At 26.8% G+C, this 16,409-nt stretch overlaps 1 protein-coding gene across 1 annotated transcript in view; it reads right to left on the reverse strand.

The window, feature by feature from the left end:
• Window positions 1-4,788: 4,788 nt before the first annotated feature.
• The window catches only part of LOC122856427 (J domain-containing protein DDB_G0295729-like), a 34,418-nt gene continuing 22,797 nt past the window's right edge, over window positions 4,789-16,409 (reverse strand). Inside the window, exon 2 of the mRNA XM_044158095.1 lies at window positions 4,789-6,853. Within this exon, the coding sequence (XP_044014030.1) occupies window positions 4,789-6,853 (2,065 nt within the window). The remainder of the gene's footprint in view (window positions 6,854-16,409) is intronic.

Consider the following 16,409-nt stretch of genomic DNA (forward strand, 5'->3'; position numbering starts at 1 on the left):
CCCCCAACGGGTGATGTGATCTCTCTAATGAGCCATTGCTCTGTGGATGAAAAGCAGTAGTTCGACATTTATCAATTTTAAATCGGCCAGCCATTGCCTTTAAGAGCTGACTCTCGAAATTTCTTCCCCTGTCACTGAGGATTGTGACTGGAGTACCGTAAAGGCTTACGAAATTATCAATGAAGGCTTTGATTATTTCTGGGGTAGTTTGGTTAGGAATGGCTACTGCCACTACAAATTTAGTCAATAAACACTGCATGGTAAGGATGCATTGATTGCCTGATTTAGTGATGGCTAAAGGGCCCACCACGTCCATGGCAATTTTTTCAAAAGCGGACCTTGGTGTATCGGTAATTACCATTGGTTGTATTGTTCTTTTACGAACTAATTTATTTTTCTGGCAGTCTAAGCAATGTTGTATTCGTGACTGGATATCTTCTTTTAAATTTTCCCAATAAAATCTTTCTTTAATTCTATTGTAAGTTTTATTTACCCCCTTATGCCCCCCTATGGGTGCCTGATGGGCCTCATTAAAAATTTGATCCCTTTCTTTTATATCCACAAATTCGATTTCATTTGTACAAATAATAATTTTAATTTGACTATTCATAAATTCTTCTTTTATTATTTCTAAAATTTCCGTCCACTCTATATTGCAAACTTTATTTGATTTTGAAATGACTACAGATTCTATTTCTTTTTCCAACATAATTTCGTGAGCATGGTTTAATGCTCCTCTTATATGTTTAATCATTGTAAGTAATGACTCCCCCTCCCTTTTTTTTATTACAAGAGGAAAATGAAGTTTCTTACCCACCACTTTACAACTTGCTTTTCCTGCTTCGACAGGGTGTTTTAAAATATTACTATGCTTTTTACATAATTCTTTGGCGCCTGAATCACAAGGTTCGCCGTTTTCTGATACGAAATACATTTTATGGTTCTTTTGAACTTGGAAGGGTTCTCTAGAAGTTATAATATTTTTCGAACTGTGTTCAATTTGAGTTTCGATCTCGTCCTCGCTCACTTCTGAGTCTTGGGAGTCTGAGTCGTCTTTATTAATTTGGTCTATATTATTTGGCAAGTCTACAGCTATTTCAACATCAATTGGATGTTTACTTGTTGTAATTTTGACTGTTTCGCCTTTTGAATCTCCCCCCTCTTGCGATTCGGAAGAAGGTAGAATCTTTTTGGGTCTGCCCCTTTTTTTCAGAGAAGTTGGGGTTCCTTTTGTTTCCAAAAGTTCCCCTTTTTTGGGCCTGCCTCTCTTTTTCAATAAGATTGGAGGCTTATTTGTTACAAAAGATTTCAACTTTTTTGGTCTACCCCTCTTTTTCTGAGTGGGTTCTGGTGTTGTCACCACCTCAAGAGGCCTTGTTTCAACAATAGGTTGAGGCTTCCTATTTTGGTTTCTTGTGACAACAAAAATATCTTTTCCGCATTCGCTTTCAGGTTCCTCTACGGGGTTCCTGGATAAAGCGTCTGCGTTCAAATTTAATTTGCCTGGTTTATAGACTACATTAAATTTATATTGGGCTAATTTTAACCTCCATTTACATATTCTATTATTATTATTTACTGGGTTACTGAACCACTTTAAAGCTTCGTGGTCAGTTACTACTGTGAATTCTGAATTATACACGTAAGTTCGGAAATTCACCACCGAGTCTAAAATGGCTCTGGCTTCTTTCTCGTACGTACTATAATTCAGCTCAGCTCCTCTAAGAGCTCTCGAGAAGTAGGCGATTGGTTTATCATTTCCAATTTCGCCTTGTGACAAAACACCACCTATTGCGTATCCGGAAGCATCCGTAGTGATGATGTACGGTTTACTCAAATCCGGATACTGTAGAATCGGTGCGTTACAAAGGAGGTTTTTTAGAGTAACAAATGCTTCCTCTTCCTCTTTTCCCCACACAAATTCTACGCCATCTTGTAGTAATTTTGTAAGAGGTTTTGCAATTTTCGAATAATTTTTTATGAATCTGCGGTAATATCCACTAAGCCCTAAGAATTGACGAACATTCTTTTGGTTTTTGAGCTTAGGGAAATTTTTAACCGCTTCGATTTTTTTTGGATCGGGTTTGACCCCGTTTTCGCCAATCACGTGGCCTAAATAATGTACTTCCGGTTTTAAGAACTCGCACTTGTCTGGTTGCAAGCGCAGGTTGGCCTTACGAAGTCTTTCCATCATTTCCATGATTTTTTCGTCATGTTCTTCAAGGGTTTTTGCAAAAATGACTATGTCGTCTAGGTAGATGAACATGGAGATTCCTTGCATACCGACAAAGACTAAATTCATTAATCGCTGGAATGTCGCGGGGGAATTTGCCAGGCCAAACGGCATGCGCGTGAACTCCCAGTGACCACGTGGAGTTGAAAAAGCAGTCTTGTGCGCATCTTTGGAATCCATTTCTATTTGATGGTATCCAGATGCTAAGTCAAATACAGAGAAATATTTTGAACCCCCCAACTGGTCTAATATATCCGTAATGTTGGGCAGCGGAAACGCATCCGGAATAGTTTTTTCATTTAATGGTCTATAATCAATTACCATTCTATGTCTGATATTGCCTTTAGAATCAGGCTTTTTAGGGACAATCCAGACAGGACAATTATAAGGGCTTTCTGAAGGTTTAATTATACCCTTCAAAACTCCCTCTTGTACCTGTCTCTCGACTTCTTCCCGCAAATTATGAGGAGGTCTATAAATTTTGTTATTTATGGGGAGTTCGTCTGTCGTAGGAATACGATGACGAACCAAATGTGTTGAACTCAGTGGTTCATCAGGTAATTGGAACCTGTCAGAATATTTTTTTATTATGTTACATACATGGTCCAACTCTTCCGCATTTAAGTGTTCGAGTCTTAATAATTCTTTAACTTTATCGTAACGTGTCATAATTTTTACTTCATTTATTGTATATATTTTATTAGTTGAGTTTATTTCCGCATATCCGGAAAAATTGGACTCTGTATTATTTGGAAAATCTAATCTATTTTTATTTACTTTAACATCAGAATTTCTTCGCCAATTTTCTTTTTTCTTTTTGATACTATTAAACGCTTTATTATTATATGGATTAAAAATTTTAGTTTCATTTTTATTTTCATTCAAAGGAATTTCATTTAAATCAATATCATTTGTTTTTAATAATTTTTCATTTGAAACCCTACTCAAAGGAATTTCGTTTAATTTTAATAATTTTTCATTTGAAAACCTACTTAAAGGAATTTCGTTTAAATCAATATCATTTATTTTTAATAATTTTTCAGTTGAGACCCTACCCAAAGAAATTTCATTTAAATCAATATCATTTATTTTTAATAATTTTTCATTTGAAACCCTACTCAAAGGAATTTCATTTAAATCAATATCATTTATTTTTAATAATTTTTCATTTGAAACCCTACTCAAAGAAATTTCATTTAAATCAATATCATTTGTTTTTAATAATTTTTCAGTTGAAATCCTACCCAAAGAAATTTCATTTAAATCAATATCATTTATTTTTAATAATTTTTCATTTGAAACCCTACTCAAAGGAATTTCATTTAAATCAATATCATTTGTTTTTAATAATTTTTCATTTGAAACCCTACTCAAAGGAATTTCATTTAAATCAATATCATTTATTTTTAATAATTTTTCATTTGAAACCCTACTCAAAGGAATTTCGTTTAAATCAATATCATTTATTTTTAATGATTTTTCATTTGAAACCCTACTCAAAGGAATTTCGTTTAAATCAATATCATTTATTTTTAATAATTTTTCGGTTGAAACCCTACCCAAAGAAATTTCATTTAAATCAATATCATTTATTTTTAATAATTTTTCATTTGAAACCCTACTCAAAGGAATTTCGTTTAAATCAATATCATCTATTTTTAATAATTTTTCATTTGAAACCCTACTCAAAGGAATTTCAATTAAATCAATATCATTTGTTTTTAATAATTTTTCATTTGAAACCCTACTCAAAGGAATTTCGTTTAAATCAATATCATTTATTTTTAATAATTTTTCGGTTGAAACCCTACTCAAAGGAATTTCGTTTAAATCAATATCATTTATTTTTAATAATTTTTCATTTGAAATCAATTTGGTACTCTCCAGAGAATTTCCGGTTCCGGATTCCATCGTTCTCTCGAGCATGTCGTTTACCGTTTTGAAATCGACCATATTTATTTCTGGTCCTATAATAAACCCTTCTATTTTTGGGTTTTCAAAGACAATAGATTTTTCATTAATTTCCAATATATGTTTATCGAAGTTTATAATTGCGCCTGTTGATTCGAAAAATTCCGAACCCAAAATACCTGCGCAATTAATAGGTACTTCATCGGGAATGATTAGGCAGATTATTTCTTTGCCCAAAATGTTTATTTTAGCTTTTCCCAATGTATTTATAAGGCCCTCCGATATGCCTTGCAAGGTTTCTATTTCACCTTCATTTATCTCAAGGCCTGATGCTTGAGATTTTTTTAATAAATTCGGGGTTGCTCCCGAATCTAACATCATTTTTACCGTTTCATTACCGTTATTTAGCTTGATCTCTATATAGGGAATAGTGTTAAAATTTGTTGCATTTATGGTGATAACTGGTTTATTTATTTTAATTGACTCTACTTTCTTATTTATTTTTAACATTTCATTATTTAAATCATTATCTATTTCTTTAAAAATTACGCAATCATTATCGGATCTAAAACCAGTTGCCTCCATAGCCGCAATATTTTTACTATTAATTTCTTTAATTATTAGTTTACGCCGTCCCTCCTCGCTTAGAGGGACGGTTGCAAGTTTCCCTGCACTCTTTGTTGGAATTTTTTCTTAACACAATTCATTTCTATATGATCATCACCCTTGCAGAAATCGCACCCTCGAATTGAACCGTCTTTTCTATTATCCGCATATTTATTACCAATCATGTTACCATTATTATTACCTATATTATTACCATTATTATAACCGTTCGTGTAATTATTATTGTAGCCATTTTTATTACCATTATAATAGCTACCATTATTACCATTATTGTAACCATTATTATAACCATTATTATAACCATTGTTCGACCGTCGTCGCTGATTGCAATCTTTTGCTTGGTGACCAATTATATTACATAGTTGGCAAGTAGGGCGTTGATTCCACATTGGTGTTGGTTTTTCATTGAATCTTACTTGCGGACGCTGTTGATTTTCTCGTTGCATTCCGCAATTTCTTGCAGCATGCCCCCTTATTCCGCATAATTGGCATGTTGGTGATGCGTAGTTTTGTTGTGGTCGGACATAATTTCCAATCTTATAGCAGGTTTTTGCGTCATGACCTTTAATGTCGCAAATCTGACATACTTTGTCATTTTCTAGTTTTGACGCGATTGTTGGGCAATTTTTTGCTATGTGTTCCGTACTGTCACACAATTGGCATTTTTGTTGATTCTTATTTTTCCAACAATCTTGTTCTGAATGGTTTTTACATTTTGTGCATTGTTTCAAAGTGATAAACTCTTGAGTACATTCGCTTGCAAAATGTCCCTTTTGTCTACACTTGAAGCATACCTTCATTTCTTTAAATGACGTAGGTTTTTCGTCCCCTGCTATTTGAGGCTTAGCTAATTTACATTGTGGTGCTACGTGGTCTTTTTCTTGACATAATTGGCAAAAGGTAACTTTGAAAGTTCTTTTCTTAGTTTCTTCTCTGCCTAATGTTGCCCTTCTGGCTAATTCTTCCTCTCTCTCTGCTGCTTGTTGTATAATCTTTTCATAATCTTCAGACCAGTTTATGTAATCACCAAGTTCAGGCTTGATTCCCGACCTTAGTACGTCTTTTGCTAGTTCTTTCATTTCATTTTTGATTTGCTTTGGTCTTTCATTTTCTGCGGGTATATGCATTTCTTCAATAAAATTTGTGCATTCGCGAATTCTTTTGACGAAGTTTCTTATGGGTTCATTATTTCTCTGAACGAGTTTGAAAGCTTCCCCGATTAACACTTTTTCGTTTTTGGTTTTGCTTATCAATTCCCTGAGTGACTTCATCAAATCTTCAATGCTTTCAAATTTCTTTTTAGTCATATCATCACGTACTTCTCTACTTACTTTGGTACGTACTATCATTTCAACTAAATTCTTTTCTAGGTCCTTACCCACATAGTCTCGACTTTCCTCACATTCTATTCTGAATCTTGTGAGTTCTTGTGATTTACCTGTATAATTGGAAATACTTTTACATAATTTGTTCATAAGAGTCATGAGATGTGTTGTTTCTTGGATCTCTGCCAATCTTTTTGCTGTTGCGTCCGCCATTTTGTTATTTATTGGAATTCTTTGTTCGGGCTCGATATTAAGATTACCTTTATTTTTATTATCGTTGTTCTTATTTCCCTTATTTAAATTATTAGTTGCGACTGGACTTGTTCTTAACTCTTTTTCTTTTTGCTTTGTATTTTCGAGATCAATTTTAGCTATCAGATTTTGTGCTTGTAAAACTTGTTGAGTAAGCTCGTCTTCCCAATATTGTTCTTCCAAGTTTTCTATCAATATTTCTTGTTCTTGTTCAATTGATGCTTCACTCTTGCTGTCACTGCTGTTGCTGTCTGGCAAAGTTGTATTTCTTGCAATATAATTACTGTAGTTGTCGTTATAATTATCGTCGTCGTTGGTTATAATGGAATCGTTATGATGATGTATATTTATTGCGGGCGAATTAATATGGACTTTTATTGGGGTGTTAATTATAACTTTGGTTAATTCTGGTTCATGCGTTTTAGTTACGTTTTCTAATGGTGATGGTCTTTTTTCTAGAATTTCTTTGTCAATTTGATTTTTGATTTCTTGGCTTTGTCTACTGCTAAAAAACGATTTAGCTAATGAACCAAAACTTTGCCAACTCGAATTGGTCTTAACGTTCTCGCGGAAAACTTTAATTTCTTGACTTTTTTCAAATTTTTCTTTTGCAAGACGATCCACTCCGAGTTTTTGGCTCCAAAAATCGTTTAAGTCTTTGTTTTTGCGTTCTAAATCGGATTTCTCTGATTCTAGACGCTCTATTTCAATTTTTTGTTTAAATTCGGAAATTTCTTTATTTTTCCTTTCTTCTTCAAGCTCAAATCTTAATTTTTCTGATTCTTCTTGATATAATCTTGTCTCGAAATTCGGATTACATGGATTTAATGGTGTATTCAAGTTTATTAAATTGAAACTTTCGTTTACCTTGCTTTTGAATTGATTTTTCCGTAATACCAAATTTTTTAAGCTATTTCTCTTTTTAATTGATCGTGCTTCTGCCCCTGACAATTTTTTTCTGTCTGGGCCGTAATACAAATCCCCTCTTTGTCTAAGATTATATCTTTTTACAGGTTGGCTTATTTCCGTGTTTTCACTCGACATTAGAGATTATTACAATTTTTATTCTATGCTAAAATTTATGTGGCTGAATAAGGGTCACCATCCATTAAATCCGATAAAGGGAATTTCGTTGCAAGATTATTGTTGTTTGTCAATGTTTTTATTATTTATTCCCCCCCAAATTTGTAATTAGTTTATAATTAAAAATTGTTATAAACTCAAACTATTATTTATAAAATTTTGTACAGTAATAAAAAAACAAAAATTCAAGAAGGGTAAAAATAAAAAAAATTTATTATTTATATTCAAAAATTTCTGAGAATACTCTGATTCTGTATCGATAGGTGATTGGAAATGTTCATTAATTGTACAAGAAATGATTCCAACCTAGACGTAGGTTCGAATCCCAGTAACGGCAATGTTTTTTTTTTTTTTTTTTTTTTTTTTTTTAAAAAAAATTCAAACAAGTCAAATTTTAATTAATTAATTTTAATTTTCAAATTTATGAAAATAGTATTAATTCTGTATCCATAAACTATTTGAATGATCCATTAGTTGCCGAAGAAAATGATTTTAACAGAAATGTGGGTTCAAATCCCAATAAGGCGATGTTTGTTTTTGTTTTTTTTTTTTTTTTTTTTTTGTAAGTAGGTAAAATTTAAAGTGTTTAAATTTTTATCAATTAAATTTAATTTTAGAATTTATAAAAGTAATATTAATTCTATATCTATAGTTCATTAATTGTGAAGGAAAATGATTTTAAGATAGACGTGGGTTCAAATCCCAGTAAACACAATGGGTTTTTTTTTTGTAAATAATTAAAAATTTAAATTGTTTAAATTTTAATTAATTAAATTTTATTTTAAAATTCATAAGAATAATATTAATTGTTATATTCATAAGCTATTTGAATAGTTTGTTACTTGTAAAAGCAAATGATTTTAACGTAGACGTGAGTTCGAGTCCCAGTAAAAGCAATGTTTTTTTTTTTTTTTTTTTTTTGTAAATAATTAAAAATTTAAATTGTTTAAATTTTAATTAATTAACTTTTATTTTTAAAATTCATAAGAATAATATTAATTTTATATTCATAGACTATTTGAATAGTTCCTTTCTTGTAAAAGTAACTGATTTTAACATAAACGTGGGTTCGAGTCCCAGTAAAAGTAATGTTTTTTTTTTTTTTTTTTTGTAAATAATTAAAAATTTAAATTGTTTAAATTTTAATTAATTAAATTTTACTTTAAAATTCATAAGAATAATATTAACTTTATATTCATAGACTATTTGAATAGTTCCTTTCTTGTAAAAGTAACTGATTTTAACATAAACGTGGGTTCGAGTCCCAGTAAAAGTAATGTTTTTTTTTTTTTTTTTTTGTAAATAATTAAAAATTTAAATTGTTTAAATTTTAATTAATTAAATTTTACTTTAAAATTCATAAAAGTGATATTAATTGTTATATTCATAAACTATTTGAATAGTTTGTTACTTGTTAAAGCAAATGATTTTAACGTAGGCGTGGGTTCAAGTCCCAGTGAAAGCAATGTTTTTTTTTTTTTTTTTTTTGTAAATAATTAAAAATTTAAATTATTAAAATTTTAATTAATTAAATTTTATTTTAAAATTTATAAGGGTAATCTTAATTTTTATATTCCTAAAAGAAATTAATTTTCCGTTATGGTTAAAAAATTTTTTTTTTTTTTTATTTATACTTTTTGTATTCCAAAAAAAAGAGAAAGAAAAAAATTTGTAATTTAAATTAATTTGATATTATTACTAATTGTTATAGTGTAGGTGGTATATATTTAAAGGGGTGATATTAGCCTATCGATCATTTGGACACAACCGATGTACTATTGATAGTTAATGTATCGATTAATCAAGAATAAACCGACTGTTTATTATTTGATAACGTAAAATTGTTGAATATTGAAAAGGAAGTAATAATATATCGATTATTGAGAATAAACTCGGTTGTTTAGTTAAAAAAAATTGTTAAAATGTTAAGATATTAAAAAGGGAGTGATAGTATATCGATTATTTAAAATAACTCAATCGTTTATTTATTAAAAATGTTTAAATGTAAAAGGTATTAAAATCGAAATAATAATATATCGATTATATATAAAAAAAATAAAACTCGGTTGTTTATTTATTTAAAATGTTTAAATGTAAAAGGGTATTAAAATCGAAATAATAATATATCGATTATATAAAAAAAATAAATTCGGTTGTTTATTTATTTAAAATGTTTAAATGTAAAAGGGTATTAAAATCGAAATAATAATATATCGATTATATAAAAAAAATAAACTCGATTGTTTATTTATTTTAAAATGTTTAAATATAAAAAGGTATTAAAATCGAAATAATAATATATCGATTATATATAACAAAAAAAAAATAATAAACTCGATTTAAAATGTTTAAATATTGAGGTATCAAAATCGAATTAACAATATATCGATTATATAAAACAACTCGGTTGTTTATTTATTTAAAATGTTTAAATATAAAAATATTAAAATCGAAATAATAATATATCGATTATATAAAAAAATAAACTCGATTGTTTATTTATTTTAAAATGTTTAAATATAAAAAGGTATTAAAATCGAAATAATAATATATCGATTATATAGAAAAATATAAACTCGGTTGTTTATTTATTTAAAATGTTTAAATGTAAAAAGGTAATAAAATCGAAATAATAATATATCGATTATATATAAAAAAAAATAAACTCGATTGTTTATTTATTTTAAAATGTTTAAATATAAAAAGGTATTAAAATCGAAATAATAATATATCGATTATATAGAAAAATATAAACTCGGTTGTTTATTTATTTAAAATGTTTAAATGTAAAAAGGTAATAAAATCGAAATAATAATATATCGATTATATAAAAAAAATAAACTCGATTGTTTATTTATTTTAAAATGTTTAAATATAAAAAGGTATTAAAATCGAAATAATAATATATCGATTATATAAAAAAAATAATAAACTCGGTTGTTTATTTATTTAAAATGTTTAAATGTAAAAAGGTAATAAAATCGAAATAATAATATATCGATTATATAAAAAAAAATATAATCTCGATTGTTTATTTATTTTAAAATGTTTAAATATAAAAAGGTATTAAAATCGAAATAATAATATATCGATTATATAAAAAAATAAATTCGGTTGTTTATTTATTTAAAATGTTTAGATGTAAAAGGTATTAAAATCGAAATAATAATATATCGATTTATATAAAAAAATAAATTCGGTTGTTTATTTATTTAAAATGTTTAAATGTATTAAGGTATTAAAATCGAAATAATAATATATCGATTATATATATAAAAAAAAAATAATAAACTCGATTTAAAATGTTTAAATATTGAGGTATCAAAATCGAATCAACAATATATCGATTATATAAAAAAAATTAACCTCGGTTGTTTATTTATTTAAAATGTTTAAATGTAAAAGGGTATTAAAATCGAAATAAAAATATATCGATTATAAAAAAAAATAAATTCGGTTGTTTATTTATTTGAAATGTTTAGATGTAAAAAGGTATTAAAATCGAAATCATAATATATCGATTATATAAAAAAAAATAATAAGCTTGATTTAAAATGTTTAAATATTGAGGTATCAAAATCGAATTAACAATATATCGATTATATAAAAAAACTCGGTTGTTTATTTATTTAAAATGTTCAAATGTAAAAGGTATTAAAATCGAAATAATAATATATCGATTATATAAAAAAAAATTAACTCGATTGTTTATTTACTTTAAAATGTTTAAATATAAAAAGGTATTAAAATCGAAATAATAATATATCGATTATATAAAAAAAAATAATAAACTCGGTTGTTTATTTATTTAAAATGTTTAAATGTAAAAAAGGTATCGAAATAATAATATATCGATTATAAAAAAATTAAACTCGATTGTTTATTTACTTTAAAATGTTTAAATATAAAAATATTAAAACTCAAAACAATACTGTCTCGATTATATAAACAAAATATTAACTCGATTGTTTATTTATTACAATTGTTTAAATAAATGAATATTCAAAAAGGGAATTTTAATATAATGGTTATAAAAAAAAATATGAGGTCGGGTTTCGTATTAATTTACTATATGTAAATGTCAAATAATACTAAAATCGGTTTTTATTTATTTATTATGTATAAATAAATAAATATTTCAAAAAGGAATAATAATATATTAATTATTTAAATATAATTGATTTTTTTATTTATTAAAAATGATTTAATAAAGGTTGTTTTTAATTAATAGGGGGACTTGACAGCCGACATTGATGGGTTGTAACGCCATTGCATTTTGTAATGGTGGCTAAGGGTTGTTGGGACCCGCCCTTCGGTGTTGGCTAGGCCCGCTCGTCTAGCTTTCCTCGTGCGCCTATTTGGGGGAGGAGTTTGGGCCTTAGGGGTGTTTTCAGTTTTTCCGCGATGGCCGAACTTCTTCCCTCTAGTTCCGTTTCTCCCCGCTTGTCGTGTTTTCCTTTTTTTTTTATTTATTTGTGTGGTATTGTATAGTAATTATTGAAATAAGAGAATAAATTCCAAATGTTTAAAATGAATTTATTTGTTATTATTCATTGCTTAAAACAGACAATAAATCACACGTGTTTAAAATTCATTAATTTTAGTATTAGTGTATACGCAATAATTAGCGTAACATTAAAATAGCTTTCAAATATTTAACTAAATTCATTTACTATTAAATTACGCGTATTAATTGTTGAAAAAGGACGATAAATCCCGCCTGTTTAAATTCATTAGTTTAGTATTAATGTGTGTACAATAATTATTGGGATAGGAGAATAAATTCCAAACATTTAATTAAATTTATTTCCTATTAAATTACGCATATTAATTGTTGAAAAAGGATTATACGTCTTATTTATTTTCATCCGTTAATTTGATATTAATATGTGTGTAATAATTGTTGAAATAAGAGGATAATTTCCGAATATTTAAATGAATTTATTCATTATTTAATTATGCGTCTTTAATTGTTGTAAAAGGGCAATATTAAAGTCCATTGATTTGATATTAATGTGTGCATAATAATTGTTGAAATAAGAGAATAAATTCCAAATATTTAAATGAATTTATTTACTCTTTATGTATGCGTATTTAATTGTTGCAAAAGGGCAATAAGTCTCGCTTATTAAAGTTCATTAATTTGGTATTAATGTTTGCGTAATAATCGTTGAAATAAAATAATAATTTCCAAAGATTTAAATGAATTTATTTATTATCTAATTATGCGTATTTAGTTTTTGTAAAAGGGCAATAATCGTCGAAATAAAAGAATAAATTCCAAATATTTAAATGAATTTATTTATTATCTAATTATGCGTATTTTAATTTTTGCAAAAGGGCAATAAACCTCATTTATTAAAATTCATTAATTTGGTATTAATGTTTGCGTAATAATCGTTGAAATAAAATAATAATTTCCAAAGATTTAAATGAATTTATTTATTATCTAATTATGCGTATTTAGTTTTTGTAAAAGGGCAATAATCGTCGAAATAAAAGAATAAATTCCAAATATTTAAATGAATTTATTTATTATCTAATTATGCGTATTTTAATTTTTGCAAAAGGGCAATAAACCTCATTTATTAAAATTCATTAATTTGGTATTAATGTTTGCGTAATAATCGTTGAAATAAAAGAATAAATTCCAAATATTTAAATGAATTTATTTATTATCTGATTATGCGTAATTAATTTTTGCAAAAAGGCAATAAATCTCGTTTATTAAAATCCATTAATTTGATATTAATGTTTGCGTAATAATTGTTGAAATAAGAGAATAAATTCCAACTATTTCAATGAATTTATTTATTATCTGATTATGCGTAATTAATTTTTGCAAAAAGGCAATAAAGCTCGTTTATTAAAATCCATTAATTTGATATTAATGTTTGCGTAATAATCGTTGAAATAAAATAATAATTTCCAAAGATTTAAATGAATTTATTTATTATCTAATTATGCATAATTAATTTTTGCAAAAGGGCAATAAATCTCGTTTATTGAAGTTCATTAATTTAATATTAATGTTTGCGTAATAATCGTTGAAATAAAAGAATAAATTCCAAATATTCAAATGAATTTATTTATTATCTAATTATGCGTATTTAATTTTTGCAAAAGGGCAATGAATCTCATTTATTAAAATTCATTAATTTGGTATTAATGTTTGCGTAATCATCGTTAAAATAAAAGAATAAATTCCAAATATTTAAATGAATTTATTTATTATCTAATTATGCGTAATTAATTTTTGCAAAAAGACAATAAATCTCGTTTATTAAAATCCATTAATTTGATATTAATATTTGCGTAATAATTGTTGAAATAAAAGAATAAATTCCAAGTATTTAAATGAATTTATTTATTATTTATGTATGCGTAATTAATTTTTGCAAAAAGGCAATAAATCTCGTTTATTAAAATCGATTAATTTGATATTAATAGTGTGTAATAATTGTTGAAATAAGAGAATAAATTCCAACTATTTCAATGAATTTATTTATTATCTAATTATGCGTATTTAATTTTTGCTAAAAGGGCAATAAATCTCGTTTATTACAATCCATTAATTTATTATTAATGTTTGCGTAATAATTGTTGAAATAAAAGAATAGATTCTAAATATTTAAATGAATTTATTTATTATCTAATTATGCGTATTTGATTTTTGCTAAAAGGGTAATAAATCTCATTTATTAAAATTCATTAATTTGGTATTAATGTATGCGTATTAATTGTTAAAAAGGGCGATAAATCTCGCGTATTTAAATCCATTAATTTGATATTAATGTGTGCGTAATAATTTATTGAAACAGGGGAATAAATTCCAAATATTTACATGAATTTATTTATTATTTATGTATAAAATAATAACTGTCGCCAAGGGCTAATCAATTTACTATTAATTTACGCATAATAATTGTCGAAAAAGGACATCAAATCCTAAATGTTCAAATCACTAATTTATTGTTAATGTATGCGTGATAATTATCAAAAAAAAAATTGGCATATCTTTCAAACAATTAAATTATTATTTATTTGTAATAAACTATTGTTGAAAAGGGAATTTCAATCCCAATCATTTAGACCAATTCAATTATTATTTAATTGTTGTTGAAAAAGGACGTTAAATCCCCAAATATTCAATTAGAGTAAATTATTATTTATTTATAGTAATTATCGTTGAAAAGGAAATTTAACCCTTCAACTAATTTAAATTATTATGTATTTATTATAATTATTATTGAAAAGGAATTTTAATCTAAATGTTTAAATTAATTATTATTTATTTATAATAATTATTGGGAAAAAAAAAGGGAATTTAATCCAAATATTTAAATTAATTATTATTTATTTATAATAATTATTGTGAAAAAGGAATTTTAATCCAAATGTTTAAATTGATTAATTTATAATTAACATGAAATCAAATTTCAATTTGATTACAATAATGTCTGTCCGCACTCACTTACGTAGTTTGTTTGTTATTTATTATAATTATTATTGGTTTTAATATTCCTACAAGTATTATTTTAATTTGTTAGGTGAAGATTAATTGATTTATTTGGTACAGGCATATTTAAACAACTATAGCCTACAATTAGTCATGCACTTTTTTTTTCATGCTGTTATTTTATTTTATTTTTTTTTTTTCTCTCTTTTCTTTTATTTGTTCTTTTTCGCGCCCGGATGTCGGCTATCTTAACTATTACAAAAGGGGGTACTTTGACCGTGAGAAAAAAAAAATTTTAAAATTTGGGAAAACTCAAACAAACCCTAGGTAGTGAAATAAAAGATAAGAAGGGACCGGAAACATTAAAATAAAATTTTAATGTTTTTCCGAAGAAGAAAGAAAAAGAAAAAAAAACTATTAAATTTTATTGCTCAGGGTCGTGTAGGTTTGTGCAATTTTATCTGCCGACCATGGCAACTTTTATTTAGTTTTATTTTATTTATTTTATTTTATGTATTTTTTTCTCTCTTCTTTTTTTTTTTTTTTTTTTGTGTAACTAATTTACCCCGGGAAAACAATTTTATTTGCCGCCCTTAGTCCTTTTTTTTTTTTTTTTATTTATTTTATTTTATCTCTCTTTTTTTTTTTTTTTTTTTAAACAAAACGTGTTAAATTTTACTCTAGGAACGCGATAAAAACTTTACATTTCCCTTCTTTTAACAAAATTATTTATTTCGCCGACAAAAGAGACGCCGCGTTAGATTTTATCCCCCTAAAAAAAAATTTTAAACTTATCTATTTTATTTTTCGCGCAACAACAAAAAAAATTTCTTCTCCGAATTTTCCCGCGCGCGTAATTAATTTTCTCGGCCTAATTCTACCCCTCGCGTACGCGTTTTATCGTCTTGAAACCGGACGAGCCCCCATGAAATATCGTAGCCGGATCATTTATTAGACAATCAATATTGCCCTGTAAAATAATCCAACTAGATATGTATTTTAATTAACCCTGTTTTTCCTGCGCAGCAATGGCGCATAAGAATGGTAGGGAGACGGAAATGCGTAATGTAGGGAGAGGTAAAAAGGAACCTGAAAAATACGCGAAAATATAACACAATAAACGCTGTAGAAATAATTTTAAATAACACTTGTAAATTCGGTAAAAATCGGAGCACAATTTATTTGTAAAATTACCCTGTTGCTATTACATGAAAATACGATACAAAAACAATTATAAAAATATGTAACCCAATTAAATATTACTCGCGCGTCGCGTCGAAAAGAGAGAACCTAAAGCCATGCGGTCGTGACGGAGTCAGAGACAGAGAAATATTAAAATCGCGAGTTACCCGATTAATATTAAAATTGTGACGGCCGAAAATCCAAGCGACGGGATTGAGAAGCAATCCAGCCGATTAATTAATCAAATCACTGACTCTACATTGACGCTACGATGACGCTTGGCTTTTACAATATTAATATTTTTACACTTGTTATAAATTCACAAAAAAAACACTGA

The sequence above is a fragment of the Aphidius gifuensis genome, linkage group LG5 (genome assembly GCF_014905175.1).
Source record: "Aphidius gifuensis isolate YNYX2018 linkage group LG5, ASM1490517v1, whole genome shotgun sequence".
In the NCBI taxonomy this organism is placed as follows: Eukaryota; Metazoa; Arthropoda; class Insecta; order Hymenoptera; family Braconidae; genus Aphidius; species Aphidius gifuensis.